Here is a 16133-nt window from a genome sequence, read left to right as displayed (position 1 = left end):
CATAAGAACAGCCAGACTGGGTCAGACCAAAGGTCCATCTAGCCCGGTATCCTGTCTTCTGACAGTGCCCAATGTCAGGTTCCCCAGGGGGAATGAACAGAACAGGGAATCATCAAGTGATCCATCCCCTGTTGCCCATTCCCAGCTTCTGGCAATCAGAGACTAAGGACACCATCCCTGTCCATCATGGCTAATAGCAATTGATGGACCTTCTTACCAGCTTTGCCTGTTACTTTGGGGCATGCTCATTTATTAGGGTTACTCTTCTGTGGCGGGAGGCGGGGGTTCTGTACTTCTATCAATGTACTGCTTGTGTCACTTGTGTTCTCATACGGAGATCTACTTCTCCCTGCTGCAAGTTCCCTCTGTCACAGAGTGTGGGGGACACAAGGCCCTGCACCCCCGGCTTCCTGCGATTCACCATGACTCTCAGCCAGCCAGTAAAGCAGAAGGTTTATTTAGACAACAGGAACACAGTCCAAGACAGGTCTTGCAGGTACAGACAACAGGACCCCTTCAGTCCGGTCCATCTTGGGGGGCCCCAGGGAGGCCAGAGCCCCATCTGGGTTCCCTTCCATTTTCACAGCCAGCTCCAAACTGAGACTCTCCACCCCCTCCTCTCTTGCCTTGTCTCTTTCCCAGGCCAGGTGGTCACCTGATCTCTTTGTTCTCCAACATCTTCAGTTGGCACCTTGCAGGGAGGGGCCCAGGCCATTAGTTGCCAGGAGACAGAGTGCCGGCCATTCTCTGTGCAGACAGTATCACAGGGGCCTTCTTGGGCTCTGCAACAATCATACACCCTGATCCCCCCACCTAGATACCTAAGAAATGCATAGGGGAAACTGAGGCACTCACACAGTATTCAGAGAAAACATTAAGAACAGTCCCACTTTGTCACACGCTCCCAATGGAGCGATCCTGCAGGACCTAGGTTCCCCGGGGCTGGGTTCTTCCAGCCCCAGAATCAGACGAACACACACACACACATTAGCAGCGCGTGTCTGAGAGGACTGGGTTAATCAGGACTCCCAAGCTGACCCCTTATATGTCCCTGGACTCAGCAGGCTCGGTCGAGCAGCACTTCCAAGCTGCCACACTCCTATGTCCCAGGTTCAGCACGTCCCTATCCCCACTTTCACGTTACAGTTGTTCTGGTCCTAACCCACTTGATGAGCAAACCCCACAGGATTTTTGGGTGCTGCAGGCATCTTTTAGCTTAGGCATAGGCGCCAACTTTCTCAGCGCCGGTGGGTGCCTGCGCCCCCCGCCCGTTTCCCCACCCCTGGCCCCGCCCTGACTCCACCCCATCCCCGCCCCTGACCCCGCCCCCATTCCAACCCCATCACCAAAGTCCCGCCCTGGCCCCGCCTCTTCCCCCAGGGCACCGTGTTCCCCCTCCTCCCCCCTCCCTCCCTGCCCCACGAATCAGCTGTTTCGTGGCGCAGGTGCTGGGAGGGATGGGGGAGAAGCAGGACGCGGCGGAGCGCTTGCGGAGGAGGCAGAGGTGAGCGGGAGCAGGGGGGCGGGGCAGGGCCACGGAGAGCTGCTGGAGCGAATGAGGAAACCAAAAAACATCCACGGGGGAGTGGGAGAGAGAGAGAGAGAAGTAACCACCTTAACCATGAAAGTTATTTATTGCCAGGTAATAACCATAGGGGAGCCAAACAAACAAAACAGTTATCATATTAAATCTAACTTAAGTTTGATTATAAAAGTCAGGTTTACAAAACTAACTGATCACACAAGTCAGGGTCAGAAGGCTACACCGAGAGAGAGACAGAGAGAGAACTGGGTTCTCACCACTCCGTGAAGTTTGAATCGATCGGGGGTCCCAGGTGGTGGTGGTAGCTGAGGGTCTGGAGTGCTGGAGACAGGCAGAGCCCCCAGCACGGTCAGTCAGGAGAAGATGAAGTCCCAGTGGAACCGATGCAGATTTTGATCCAGGCATCAGAACACTTACTTGAGCGTGGGTAGGGGTTTTTGTAGAGAAACAACAATGGTCCAAGGGAGAACACTAGATTTGTTTATGTGTAAACAAGGGAGAATATCAAAGTTGTTTTGTTCAGGCTAGACATGGGAGCTGATCATTCCTGGCTTTGGGCGGTGTTCCTTGGAGGGAGTTCACAATGAAATTCACTATTTTGGATACCAATAAAGGATTTATTACTAGAATTGGTCTGATAACTGCTGAGCTGGGTGTGTGCAGGTGTGGGTTCATTAACATCTGGAGCAGAGATCCCCCATGATGCATTGCTTCCCTGCTTTTCTGGTCCCAGAGTTGAGTGCGGTTCTTGCCTTGGAATCTCTGTTCTCCATTCTGTGTGCTAATGGAGATACCTCCTTGTCCCATCTTCAATGCAAATGAGGCTAGGGGACTTTCCTTAATTCTGTCATCCTTATCCCAGGGGTTTAGGTGTGTCTCCCACGGCCTTTTCATTGCTTTTTGTAAGTCTTTCTTCTGATGCAGGTTTGGTTCAAGCGGACGTGGGGGGGGGGTCTTTCGTGAGTCAGATGGGCTGGGTACTGCGCCCTGGTTCCCCAAGAACACAGAGCTGCTAGGTAATAACCTGTTCCCCATGAATTTATCCAGTTCTTTTTTGAACCATGTTATTATTTTGGCCTTCACAACATCCCCTGGCAAGGAGTTCCACAGGTTGACTGTGCGTTGTGTGAAGAAATACTTCCTTTTGTTTGTTTTAAACCTGCTGCCTGTTAATTTAATTTGGGGACTCCTAGTTCTTGTGTTATGGGAAGGAGTAAATAACACTTCCTTATTTACTTTCTCCACACCGGTCATGATTTTCTAGACCTCAATCATATCCCCCCTTAGTCGTCTCTTTTCCAAGCTGAACAGTCCCAGTCTTAGTAATCTCTCCAGAGCTGGTCGCCTGCTCACATGTTGTTTTTTGTGAGAAGACTGAAGCAAAGCAGGCACTGAGCAGCGCTGCCTTCCCACCACCTTCTGTCACCAGCTCGGGATTTTCTGGCCAATCTCATGACTGTTGGAGAAAATCTCAGGTTTTTTTCACCAATTTAGGGATTTTTTAGCCCACGATCTCTCAGGACAGTCTGGTGATTTGGGGGGGTCACTGAACTGCCAGCAGCCCCAGATCAGCCCCCTGCAGAGCCCAGCAGTACTGATGGTCCCCCAGGCAGATCTGTCCCCCCAAACAGCCTCCGCTCTCACACTTCCCACCCTCCCGTCTGTCTCTAGGTCTGTCCCAGCCGGACGCCCCAGCCATGGGCAGAGCTCTGCTGCCACAGCATGACGCCGGGGAAAGGGAGCTCTGGGCTCGGGCCCCCCCCTGGAGAGCAGGGGGTCCTGCCCCCCCTGCAGCCACGCTGAGGGTCCTGATCCTCGCTCTGCTCTGGAGGGGTAAGTAAGCGGCACCTGCAGCCCTAGTGCAGGGGGAAGGGCAAAACCTGCACAAAGTGGGGCCAGGTCTGTCCCAGAACTTGGAGGGGAGGCTGGCCAGAGGGGGAGGGGAGCCCAGTGGCCCAGTGTGGTGCTAGGGGGCGCTGAGTGACAGGGGGCTCAATGTAGGGAGGAATGGAAACTAAATGGAGTGTGATTTGGTTGAGGACCCAGGGCTGTGCTCGCAGGGGGCTGCAGGTCGGGAGTGACGGGCAGGGGCAGAGCTGTGGGGGGGAGCTCAGGGTTGGTCTCTGCTCTCTATGGGTCCCACTTCAATCCCTGTCTGTCCCCTGCAGGGTCCCTGTCCCAGCTGCCCGGATTTACCCTGGCGGTGCCGCATTCGGTGTCGGTGCAGGAGGGTCTCTGTGTTCTCATCACCTGCACCTTCACGTATCCAGCCTCGTACGACACCTACAATTCCTGGGCCCGGCTCTACAGATACTGGTACAAAGATCCGGCCGATGTGGACCAGAATCCGCCCGTGGCAAGCAGTGACCCCGACCGGGGGGTATCGCAGGAGACCCAGGGCCGGTTCCGGCTGGCGGAGAATCCGGCGCCCGGCGACTGCTCCCTGCAAATCAGCGACGCCCGACGGACGGATGAGGGGAGATATTTCCTTCGAGTCGAGAAAGGAACATTGAAATACAATTACCGCTTCTTTACGCTCACGATCTCCGTGCCAGGTAAGAGCAGCCGCAGTAACCGCTTGTCAGCCCCCCTGAGTCAGCCAGTCCCCGCCCTCGGGCCGGATCGGGGCCGCGCTCCTAGAGGGGAAAGGCCCCATGTCCCCGAGTGATTCTCTCCCCTCTCCCCATGTCTCAGGGCTGACGGAGGAGCCAGAGATCCAGATCTCGCCGGCGCAGAGGGTGCGAGGAACACTGCTGGCCCAGGAGCCGGTGAATGTGACCTGCACGGCCCCTGGGCGCTGCTCCGGGCTCCCTCCCCGAGTCACCTGGACGGGGCCGTTCAGCGACACAGCCCGGGATGTCTCAGCCCCGCTGGCAAACGGCACCTGGGCCCACAGCTCCGAGCTCAGCTTCACACCCACCCAGGGGGACCACGGCAAAGAGCTCGTCTGCACCGTCACCTACAGCTCAGCACAGGGACCTTCCACCCGCAGAACCATCCAGCTCCACATCGGCTGTGAGTGTGTCCCCCGCAACTCCTCCATGTCGGCCCAAGCTCCCTATGCTGGGATCCAACCCCTGGGCTTCCCAGCCCTGCCCTCCAGCCCTGTGCTGGGATCCCCACCCCCCACCATGCACCCTCAGCCAATTCTACTTCAGGCCCCTTCCCTCCAAACCGTGCAGCCCCTTCTCCCTTGGGACCCTCATCCCTTCCTGCCCACCTTGGTTATGGCTCCCCTCTCTACCCCCGACCTGCCCTGCCCCCAGAATCCTCCTGTGCTGTGATCCATCCCCCCATTCCAACCCCCCTTGTTGGGATTTCCCCTCACACCAGCCACCCCAGTTCCCCCTGAGATCCCCCCAGGCTGTCCCACCGCGTCTCCTCCTCCCTCCCCTTTCTGGGATCGGTGGATGCTCTATATGGAGCAGAGTGTTAACGGGACCCAGTCACTGTCCGGCACTAAACACGCTCCGGGCTCGGTGCCCAGAGACCTCGGCCCGCCTTGCCCCAGGGAAACCCCCATTAAATGGACTCTGACCCTTGTGCTGCAGATCCAGGCAGAGGGGAAATCAGCGGCCGCCTTTGCAACATGAAGGATCAAATCAGGCATCTGTGTAAGGACGGCCCTTGTTCCCTTCAGCCACAGGGAGATTTAGAAGGAATCCCCCCCCAGCCCCCCCCCCCCCCATTTCTGAGCCCAGGCCCCAGCCCGACCCTGAACGTCTACACAGACCTCGGAGGAAATGTCCACACTGCAATCAAAGACCCGCAGCCTGAGCCCCGCGAGCCCGACCCAACGGACCCAGGCTCTGAGGCTCGGCACCGCGGGGCTTTGAGGTCAGCGTGGATGGACCCTGCCAGGCCTGGCCAGCCAGTATCAGCGTCCGGCTGTTCCGCGTGTTGATTTCAGACACCTCTCTGAGCGCAGCCAGGCTGCAAAATATCCAGGCCTGGCCAGCTAAGCCAGAAGGTGAAAGGAGAGGGCTGGGGAGAGATGAACCGAGGGGGGAAGGCAAAGGACCCATGACGGGGGTGTTTGATGTCCCTGGTGGTGGGTGGGACTGGGGTGGGGGCGGGAGTGGGGTTATTTAGACCCCTGGCTCTGTCCCGCCCTGGGCAGGAGACGTTTGAGGAGCAGGACGCTGAACGCCCGGGCGCCCGGCAGACGGTAGTACCAAGATGGTGACGCTCACTCCAGTACCCAGGCCTGAGCAGCCCGGGCCCTCGTTAGTGCCTCTGCCAATTAGTCCGAATTTAGACCCACTGGTTTTGGTCCCTTGGGTTTCCATTTCCCACGGATCTGTTTTCCCGGCACGGCCCTAACCCGGCCCCTGGGTTCCGTCGGGCGCCTCTTGGGTCAGGCCCAGTCGGGTCTGTCGCTTCCCTTCCCCACCCACGGGTCTTGTGTCACTTCAGGGACTTTCCCGTCCCCCAGCTGAGCTCACAGCGAGGGTCAGTGTCTAGGCTCAGTGATCACTAATGACCTCCCCCCTCCCGGTGCTGTCCAGCCCCCCTGATCTCTGGTTTGTGTTACAGACCCGCCCGGGCCCCCCAACACCACCGGGAACCTGACCAGGAACGGAAGCCCCGGTGAGAGGCCGCGCTGCGAGCCCCGGGAACCAGCGAGTGCCTCCTAGTCACGCTCTGCCAGGCCAGGCTGCTCCATGCCCGGAGGGGAGATCCCGAGGAAGCTGCAGGGTGTGAGGAGGGTGGTGGGGGGAGCGGGCCCGGTTCTCTCTGTCTCCAGACTCCGGGGTGGCACTAGGGGGCGCTGGGCAGCAGGGAGGAGATGGGTTACAGACCGATCTCTGCGACAGAGACCTGCTGCCATGGAGAGGCACCAAGATTGTGCTCCGACCCCAGAGCTGGCTACGTCTCCACACCAGGCGAGGGGTCCCTGTATAACCAACTCCCGCACTCCACCCCAGAGGTGGCTGCATCGTGGCTCCTTGGTGGAGGATCTCTGGAGGGGGCCTAACCTGCCTGCTTATGTCTTTCAGTGCTGGAAGTGTCAGGAGCTGAGGGTGACATCGTGTCTCTGGAGGCCCAGGAGGGCGACTCCCTGAGCCTGAGCTGTGAGGCTGGGAGCAGACCCGAGGCCACCCTGAGCTGGGCCAAGGGGAACGAGTCCCTCAGCCCCGGCCAGGGAGGGGCCGGGCGCCTGGAGCTGCCGAATCTCAGCAGAGGGGACGCTGGGGAGTATCGGTGCTGGGCGAAGAATTCCTACGGGTCGGCCAGCCGGGCCCTGCGTGTGCATGTGCAGTGTAAGGCGCTAGGGGGCGCTGTGCCACACAGAGGGGCCTTAGTGGAGGGTATTGGGCTGCAGGGGGAGGTGGTCAGTAGGGGGCGCTGTGCTGCAGGGAGTGGGCGGGGGGTCAGTAGGGGGCGCTGGGCTGCAGGGGGCGGATGGGGGATCCATGGGGGGTGCTGGGCTGCAGGAGGGGTGGGGGGTCATTGCGGGGTGCTGGGCTCTGGAGCAGGGGGTCAGTGGGGATCACTCTCCAATCTAATACGTTGCCGTGGGTATTTCAGCTCTAGAGAGGACTCTGCAAATCACCGTCTCCAGAGCTAACAGGAGCGACCCCCAGCTATTCCAAGGTATCGCTAGGGGGCGGGGAGTGGGGCACGGGACCTTTTCCCTCTAGGGGGCGCCAGCCCTGATCCGGTTCCCGGGCAGGGACTGGCTGGCTCAGGGTGTAAGTGGCTCTGAATTATTTCTATTCCCAGATCCCAGCACCCCGGTGGGGAACGGGTCACAGCTCACGGCCCAGGAGGGCGACTCCCTGCGGTTCCTCTGCTCTGTCACCAGCAGCCCCCCCGCTGTGCTGGGCTGGGTGAGGGGGGGCCGAGCCATCAAGGGAGCCCACCTCGCAGGGGAGAATCAGCTGCGGCTGGAGCTGCCCAACGTGACGGCCGAGGACGGGGGGCTGTACGGGTGCTGGGCCCAGAGAAAGGAGAGCTCTGCCCAGGGGACATTCCAACTGCTCGTCGAGTGTGAGTGCGGTTAACCCCGAGACGCTGACACTGGAGAGTAGCAGTGTTAATCCATGAGACTCCTCGTCACTGAATACTAGCAGGTGTCACAGGTGCCTGGCCCCTTTAAACGGAGACAGTGCAAACCCCTCCTGTGCCATAGTTAATTAGCCGCTTTGAGGGCAGCCCCAAGGGGGGCAGCTGAGGCTTGAACAGACTCCTGGGCTGTCTAGAAGGGCCGTGAGCACCCAGGCTGAGGGCAGAGAAGCAGGTGAGTTGGTGTGAAGTGCAGCTGGCTGAGGATGGGGCCAGATCAGCGCCCAGGGGCCGACCGAAGAGATGTCCCAGGGCAGAAAAACCCACAGGCGTCCCTGACACTGGATATTAGCAGGTTAATCTATGGGACTCCCTGCCCCTGGGTATTAGTAGGATTAACCCACACGACTCCCTGCCACTGGATGTGAGTGGGGTTAACCTGTGGGACTCCCTGCCACTGGGTTTCTCTCTCTGACTATTGTCACTGTGTCTCATGTTCTCCCCAGACAGCCCCCGGCCGGGGACCGGGCTGAACTCGTCCTGCCAGCGCCAGGGGCCCAGCATCAGCTGCAGCTGCTCCCTGCGCTCCCACCCCCCACCCCGGCTCCAGTGGCAGGTGGACGGGGAGCCCCTGGCTGGGAACGGCTCATGGGGGGCCCTGCAGGTCAGCTCCTGGGCCCAGGGGGACGAGGCCGTCAGCACCCTGAGCTGGACGGGGAGCGGGGACAGGAGCCCCCGGATCTTCTGCCTTGGCTCCAACCCCCACGGAACCTACGCCGCCCTGCACTTTGAACTCAGCCCCCCGCAGAGAGGTGAGACACTCGGACTCCTGGGTTCTGTCCCCAGCTCAGGGAGGGAGCCAGGACTCCTGGGTTCTCTCCCCAGCCCTGGAAAAAGAGTGGGGTCTGGGTGTTGGAAGCAGGGGAGTTGGGAACCAGGACTCATAGACTCATAGACTTAAGGTCAGAAGGGACCAATATGGTCATCTAGTCTGACCTCCCGCATGATGCAGGCCACATAAGCTGACCCACCCACAACAGAATCTTCCAGCCTGCGACCCCTGCCCTATGCTGCGTAGGAAGGCGAAAAACCTCCAGGGCCTCTGCCAATCTACCCTGGAGGAAAATTCCTTCCCGACCCCAAATATGGCGATCAGCAGAACCCCGAGCATACAGGCAAGATTCTACAGCCGGACCCTCATTTTACCCGCGATGGCACGTTAATGCCTAATTGACTAAAATCATGTTATCCCTTCAAACCATTCCCTCCATAAACTTATCAAGCCTAATCTTGAAGCCAGAAAGGTCTTTCGCCCCCACCGTTTCCCTCGGAAGGCTGTTCCAAAATTTCACCCCTCTGACGGTTAGAAACCTTCTTCTAATTTCAAGCCTAAACTTCCCCACGGCCAGTTTATATCCATTCGTTCTCGTGTCCACATTACTACTGAGCTGAAATAATTCCTCTCCCTCCTTGGTATTAATCCCTTTGATATATTTAAAGAGAGCAATCATATCCCCCCTCAGCCTTCTTTTGGTTAGGCTAAACAAACCGAGCTCCTCGAGTCTCCTTTCATAGGAAAGGTTTTCCATTCCTCGGATCATCCTAGTGGCCCTTCTCTGTACCCATTCCAGTTTGAGTTCATCCTTTTTAAACATAGGAGACCAGAACTGCACACAGTACTCCAAATGAGGTCTCACCAGCGCCTTGTATAACGGAAGCAGCACCTCCCTGTCCCTACTAGAAATACCTCGCCTAACGCATCCCAAAATCGCATTAGCTTTTTTCACAGCCACGTCACATTGCCGACTCATAGTCATCCTGCGATCAACCAGGACTCCGAGGTCCTTCTCCTCCTCCGTCACTTCCAACCTATGCGTCCCTAACTTATAACTAAAATTCTTATTAGTCATCCCTAAATGCATCACCTTACACTTCTCACTATTAAATCTCATCCTATTATTGTTACTCCAATTTACAAGGTCATCCAAGTCTCCCTGCAGAATATCCCGATCCTTCTCCGAATTGGCAATACCTCCCAACTTTGTGTCATCCGCAAATTTTATCAGCCCACTCCTACATTCGGTTCCGAGGTCAGTAACGAATAGATTGAATAAAATCGGACCCAAAACCGAACCTTGAGGAACCCCACTGGTGACCTCCGTCCAACCCGACAGTTCACCTTTCAGTACTACCCGCTGCAGTCTCCCCTTTAACCAGTTCTTAATCCACCTCTGGAATTTCATATCGATCCCCATCTTTTCCAATTTAACCAATAATTCCTCGTGCGGCACAGTATCAAACGCTTTACTAAAATCGAGGTAAATTAGATCCACCGCATTTCCTTTATCTAAAAAATCTGTTACTTTCTCAAAGAAGGAGATCAAGTTGGTTTGGCACGATCTGCCTTTCGTAAACCCATGTTGTAATTTGTCCCAATTGCCATTCACCTCAAGGTCCTTAACTACTTTTTCCTTCAAAATTTTTTCCAAGACCTTGCATACTACAGAAGTTAAACTAACAGGCCTGTAGTTACCCGGGTCACTTTTTCCCCCCTTCTTAAAAATAGGAACCACATTAGCTATTTTCCAGTCCATTGGTACCACCCCCGAGTTTACAGATTTATTAAAAATTATCGCCAAGGGGCTTGCAATTTCTTGCGCCAGCTCCTTCAATATTCTAGGATGGAGATCATCCGGTCCGCCTGATTTAGTCCCATTTAGCTGGTCAAGTTTGGCTTCCACCTCTGATACTGTAATTGCAATCGCCCCTCCTTTATTCCCCTCTGTCCCGCTCCCTCTATTCCTAAGCCCTTCATTAGCCTTATTAAACACCGACGCAAAATATTCATTTAGATATTGTGCCATGCCTAGATTATCCTTAATCTCCACTCCATTTACATGCTTCAGCGGTCCCACTTCCTCTTTCTTTGTTTTCTTCCTATTTATATGGCTATAAAACCTCTTACTATTGGATTTAATTCCCCTCGCGAGGTCCAACTCTACACGGCTTTTGGCCTTTCTCACCGCATCCCTACATGCTCTGACCTCAATAAGGTAGGTTTCCTTGCCGATCTGTCCCCTCTTCCATTCTTTGTACGCTTTCTGTTTTTTCTTAATCGCCCCTTTGAGACGCCCGCTCATCCAGCTAGGTCTAATTCTCCTGCCTACTAACCGTTTCCCCTTTCTCGGGATACAGGCCTCGGACAGCTCGTGCAACTTCAGCTTGAAATAATCCCAGGCCTCATCTGCCTTTAGCTCTCTAAGTATGTTAGCCCAATCCACTTCCCTAAGTAGTTGCCTTAATTTATTAAAGTTGGCCTTTTTGAAATCGTAAACCTTAGTCACAGTTTTATTTCTGTTAATCCTTCCATTTAGTTTAAACCGAATTAGCTCATGGTCACTCGAGCCAAGGTTGTCCCCTACTACCATTTCCTCAACTAGGTCCTCACTACTCACCAGCACCAAATCTAAAATGACATCCCCCCTCGTCGGTTCAGCTACTACTTGATGAAGGAATTCATCTGCTAGCACGTCTAGGAACATCTGAGCCCTATTATTGTTACTAGCATTTGTTCCCCAATCTATGTCCGGGAAGTTAAAGTCCCCCATGATTACACAGCTCTTATTAGTTTTTACTTCCTTAAAAACATTAAATAGTTCCCTGTCCGCATCCAGGCTAGATCCCGGCGGTCTATAGCACACCCCAAGCAGTATCTCAGGGGAGGCTCTAGTAGTTCTTTTACCCAGTGTAATCATTGCCCAGACAGACTCCGTCTTATCCATTCCATCACTTATTATTTCTTTACATTTTAGCTCATTATTCACATACAGTGCCACACCCCCACCTTTACCTTTTTTCCGGTCATTCCTAAACAGCACATACCCTTCCATACCTGTACTCCAGTCATAACTACAGTTCCACCATGTTTCGGTTATTCCTATGATATCAGGTTTCATTTCTTGGACCAGGAGCTCCAATTCCTCCATTTTGTTACCTAGGCTTCTCGCATTGGTGTATAAACATCTTACCGTATGCTGTCTATCCTTTCTCCCATTAGTTATGCACTTTGGTACGGACCCCGTAGTGTCCATCTGCCCTCTCCTTCTAATCTCCAATTCCCTACCCCTATCTATATCTGTGCTTATCTCTTTGCCCTCTTTTTCAGTGTTGGAATCTGGCGTGGAGATTAATTGGACATCTCCCAACCGTCTCCCCCAAGTTCCTAGTTTAAAGCCCTTTTGATGAGATGAGCCAGCCTCCCTCCCAGAAGTCTATTCCCTTCCCTACTCAGGTGAAGTCCATCCCGCGAGAACAGCTGTCTGTCCCCGAAAGCCTCCCAGTGGCCATACATCCCAAAGCCCTCCTTATAGCACCACTCCCTCAGCCAGCTATTTATCCTTACAATTCTGTCTGCCCTTTGCTGTCCTTCTCTAGGAACAGGCAGAATCCCACTGAAGATAATCTGAGCCTCAACTTCCTTAAGCGTCTTCCCCAGCCTGGCATAATCTCCCTTGATTCTCTCTAGCGAGAACCTAGCCGTGTCATTCGTTCCTACGTGAAGGACGATCAAGGGGTTCTTACCTGCTCCTTTTAGGATCCTTTTCAACCGCAGGTGCACATCCCGTATCTTAGCGCCCGGCAGACAGCACACCCTTCTGTTTTCTGGGTCCGCCCTGGTCACAGGCCTGTCTAACCTCCTCAGTAAGGAGTCCCCAATCACATAAACCTGCCTTTGCCTAGGGGCAGCGCAATCTACCAATCTATCCCCTGTTCCCTGCAGCCGTAACTCCTGCCTGTCTCCATTTTCCCTTATAGTCCCCCTATTGCCATCCTGTATCCTCCCGGGGCCGAGTATTGATGCTGTCTCCATCAACTCCTCCCCCCTGTCTATTGGACTAGCTGCCCTTCTTTTCTTCCTCTGCCTCCCACCATCAGTTACCACCTGCTGCGTCCCCTCCTCGTTAGCCAAACACCCAAACCTGTTCCTGAGTTCTATTTCCCCCTCACTAGCCCTCCTTTTCCTTGGCCTAGATACTATCCACAGACCTGGGAGCGGAGTGGGGTCTAGTGGTAAGAGCAGGGGGCCGGGAGCCAGGACTCCTGGGTTCTCTCCCAGCTGTGCCCCATGCTGTGTGTTTTTGCAGGTGCGGAGGAGCCTGGCAAGCTGCTGGGCATCGGGATGGCCTGTGGGCTGGGGGTCGCAGTTGGCTTCTTCCTTCTCGGGCTCTGTGTGATCAAGTGAGTCTGACGCCTCCTGCCCTGACCTGCACCTGCCTCCCCCCCCCCGCTAAGATCTCACTGAGATCCCCTGCCCTCTCCCCTGGGCTATTCCAGCCCCTCCCCCAGCCTCCCCCCAACCCCTCTCCCTGGCCTATCCCAGTCCACTGCGCTCTAGCCTCTCATACTGGGCTGCCACCTTCCTCCCTCCCCACGGGGCTAGTCTACACCCATCCCCCGCCCGGGTCTCATGAGTCCGTCCTGATCCATCTCCCCACAGGCTGCGGGGCCGGGAGCCGGCACCCCCCAGCACTGAGGCCGGGGAGATGGCTAATGGGAGCCAGGCCGAGCACACGGCCGATGACGCCAGCCTGATCTACAGTAACGTCCCCACCATGCCCATGGTATGTACCTGGGAGGAGCGGGGGACCAAGCCCACATGCCCTTCCCACCCCATCTCTGCCCCCCTCCATTTCTCCTCCTCCCTCCCCCCGCTCTCCCACCCCCTTAATGAATGCATGAATATAAGCCAGGCTTTCAGTAGGGCACCCAACCCCCCCGATGCATGCCCGGTGCAAGAAATGCACCCCTACCACCAGCCTGGGCTCCCAGAACTGCGTGGGATTGGTTCCTGCATGCAGAAAATGCACCTCATCCCTCGGGTCTCGCTCAGAGGGAAGGACATGCAGCAAATGCATTCATGTGCATTCACAAAGTGCACAGGACTAGATTGGGGCTGGAATGCTGCTAATCCCCAGGCATGTCCTGGATGCACCAACCGGGCAAGAAATGCATTTCTGCAGCTGCCTGCTATGGTATCAGGTGCTTGTCATCAGACAGTGCATGCAGCGTGCTCTGTGTCTGTTGCACCCTTCAGAAAATGCAATTAATGCATCTGCATAGTCTATTCAACCACGAGATGCATGGGATCAAATCATGCATGCACAGTGCATAAACTGCACACAACCCCATGCATCTTGCTAATGGATGGCCGGTGCAGGCAATGCAGAGAACGCATTAACTTAACTGGTGCTGCTCCAAGACGCATGAGATCAGTTCATGCATGCTCGGAGCATGAAATCCAGTCAATACATTTCCTGAACATGTTCTGTGATGAGAGGAATGAGATGAAATCCTGCATGCATGGTGCATGAAATGCGCACACACCCCATGCATCTTGCTAATGCGTGGCCTGTGCAGCTGAGGCAGTGAATGCATTAACCGAGCTGGTGCTGGCATAGGATAGGCTCATGAATGCAGAGTGTGAAACACACCCAATCCCCCGTCTCTTGCTAGTGCACGCCCGATGCAGGAAATGCATTTGCAGGGAGGGTGGGGGAAAGGAGGCCTGGGGCAGCCCATGCAATTAGCCCAGCAGAGTGGATGCAAGTCTCTGCCTGGTGTCTCTGCCTTGCTCCTCACTCAGGATCACAAGACTCCAGCCACCCACCGGACCAAAGGCATCCAGGACAGGGCTGCAGCAGCCCAGGCCCCGCTAGGCCCCGGGGAGCCGGAGGAGCTGCACTACGCCTCCATCGACTTCTCCAAGCTGCAGCGCAAAGGGGCGGAGCCTCCAGAGGCCCCCGCCACGGAATATTCCGAGGTCCGGCGGAAATAGCCCCTTAGCGCCATGGGCCCAGGCTGGGCATCTCTGGCCTGTCCAGTGCGCGGGGGGGGGGGGGTACAGTCAGGGGGAAAGGAGAAAGGGGTCGGCTCAGGACTGGAAACCTGGGTGCAAATCCCTGCTCCGCCCCAGACTCAGGGCGGAGTCAAATAGGCCTTGGAGATGCTGGAGCGCTGCATCATGGGGAGGTATCCCAGAGTCCTCTGCAGCTGGGTCCCAAAGCCTGCCCCCTCCCAAACCCCACTGTCCCCGGGGGAAAGAGCCTCTCACCCCTCAGCCACAGAGAGTCTCTCTTCTGCCCTGCCTGAGCCCTCACCCCCTCGTTTCACAGATGGACAGGACTTTCACGCTCAGGGGCAGCAGCTGGCAGGAGCTAGGGTGACCAGACAGTAAATGTGAAAAATCAGGACGGGGGTGGGGGGTAATAGGATCCTATACACAGTGGTGAGCTGGAGCCGGTTCGTGGGAACCGGTTGTTAAATTTAGAAGCCCTTTTAGAACCGGTTGTCCCGCGGGACAACCGGTTCTAAAAGGGCTTTTAAATTTAACAACCGGTAAAGCTCTGGCAGCTCCCCGCCCCTGGCCCCAGCTCACCTCCGCTCCACCTCCGCCTCCTCGCCGAACACTCCGCCCCGCTTCTCCTCCCCCCCCCACTTCCCGTGAATCAGCTGTACGCGCGGGAAGTCTGGCCCGGTTCCAGAAGCTGCATGGCCCGGCTCCAGCCGCGCGGCCCAGCCCAGCTCCAGCCGCGCGGCCCAGCCCAGCTCCAGCCGCGCGGCCCAGCCCAGCTCCAGCCAAGCGGCGTGGCTGTAGTGCCACCAGCCACCTCCAGGCAGCGCAGTAAGGGAGCAGGGACGGGGAGTTGGATAGAGGGCAGGGGAGTTCAGGGAGGTGGATAGGAGTGGGGGTGGTCAGGGGTGGGGGGGTGGATAGGGGTCGGAGCGGTCAGAGGGCAGGGAACAGGGGGATTGAATGGGGGCAAGGGTCCCGGGGGGGCAGTCAGGAAGGAGCAGGTGTTGGATGGGGCGATGGGAGGCAGTCAGGGGCAGGGGTTTCAAGGGCAATCAGGGGACAGAGAGAAGGGGGGGTTGGATGGGGCAGGGGTCCCAGGGGGCGATCAGGAATGAGAGGAGGGGTTGGATGGGGCAGCTGGCAGCAGTCAGGGGACAGGGAAGGGGGTGGATGGGGCAAGTGTCCGGGGGGGGTCAAGGAACGTCAGAGGGTGGATGGGGCAGGAATCCCGGGGGACGGGGGCGGGCCACGACCCCCTTGTGGGGTGAGGAGGGAACCGGTTGTTACGTTTTTGGCAGTTCATCACTGCCTATACAGTAACTCCTCGCTTAATGTCCTCCCGCTTAACGTTGTTTCAAAGTTACGTTGCTGCTCCATTAGGGAACATGCTCCTTTAAAGTTGTGCAATGCTCCCTTATAAGGTTGTTTGGCTGACTTTACAAGGGACTTTACAAGGGAGCATTGCACAAGTTCCTCTTCTCCGCCTCCACCCCCTTCCTCCCTTCCTCCCTCCCAGCGCTTCCCCTTCAAAGCCAGCTGCAGAGAAGCAGTGGTTTCATGGGGGAAACGCCGCTTCTCTCCGGCCGCTGGCTGCGCGGCTGCCCCTGCTTCTCCTGAGTCCTCCGGCCCGTGCTCACACCCTGCGCTCCCTCCCACACCCTAACTCGCTCCCAGACCTCGCATCCCCACCCTGACTGCCTCCCACACCATACTCCCTCCCAGACCCGG

General features: G+C 56.5%; 1 protein-coding gene across 1 annotated transcript; it reads left to right on the top strand.

Annotated features, from left to right (window-relative positions):
- Positions 1-1457: 1457 nt before the first annotated feature.
- LOC135892232 (sialic acid-binding Ig-like lectin 11) lies at positions 1458-14387 on the top strand. Its single transcript, XM_065419938.1, has 12 exons — positions 1458-1504; positions 2468-2559; positions 3712-4098; positions 4238-4558; positions 5095-5157; positions 6080-6133; positions 6544-6807; positions 7271-7537; positions 8059-8364; positions 12697-12790; positions 13050-13173; positions 14196-14387. Exons 1-12 carry the CDS (start codon positions 1458-1460, stop codon positions 14385-14387), a joined length of 2211 nt encoding a protein of 736 aa, XP_065276010.1.
- The last annotated feature ends 1746 nt before the right edge of the window (positions 14388-16133 follow it).

The sequence above is a fragment of the Emys orbicularis genome, chromosome 20 (assembly GCF_028017835.1).
Source record: "Emys orbicularis isolate rEmyOrb1 chromosome 20, rEmyOrb1.hap1, whole genome shotgun sequence".
Classification (NCBI taxonomy): domain Eukaryota; kingdom Metazoa; phylum Chordata; order Testudines; family Emydidae; genus Emys; species Emys orbicularis.
This window is presented reverse-complemented; position numbering and strand designations above follow the sequence as displayed.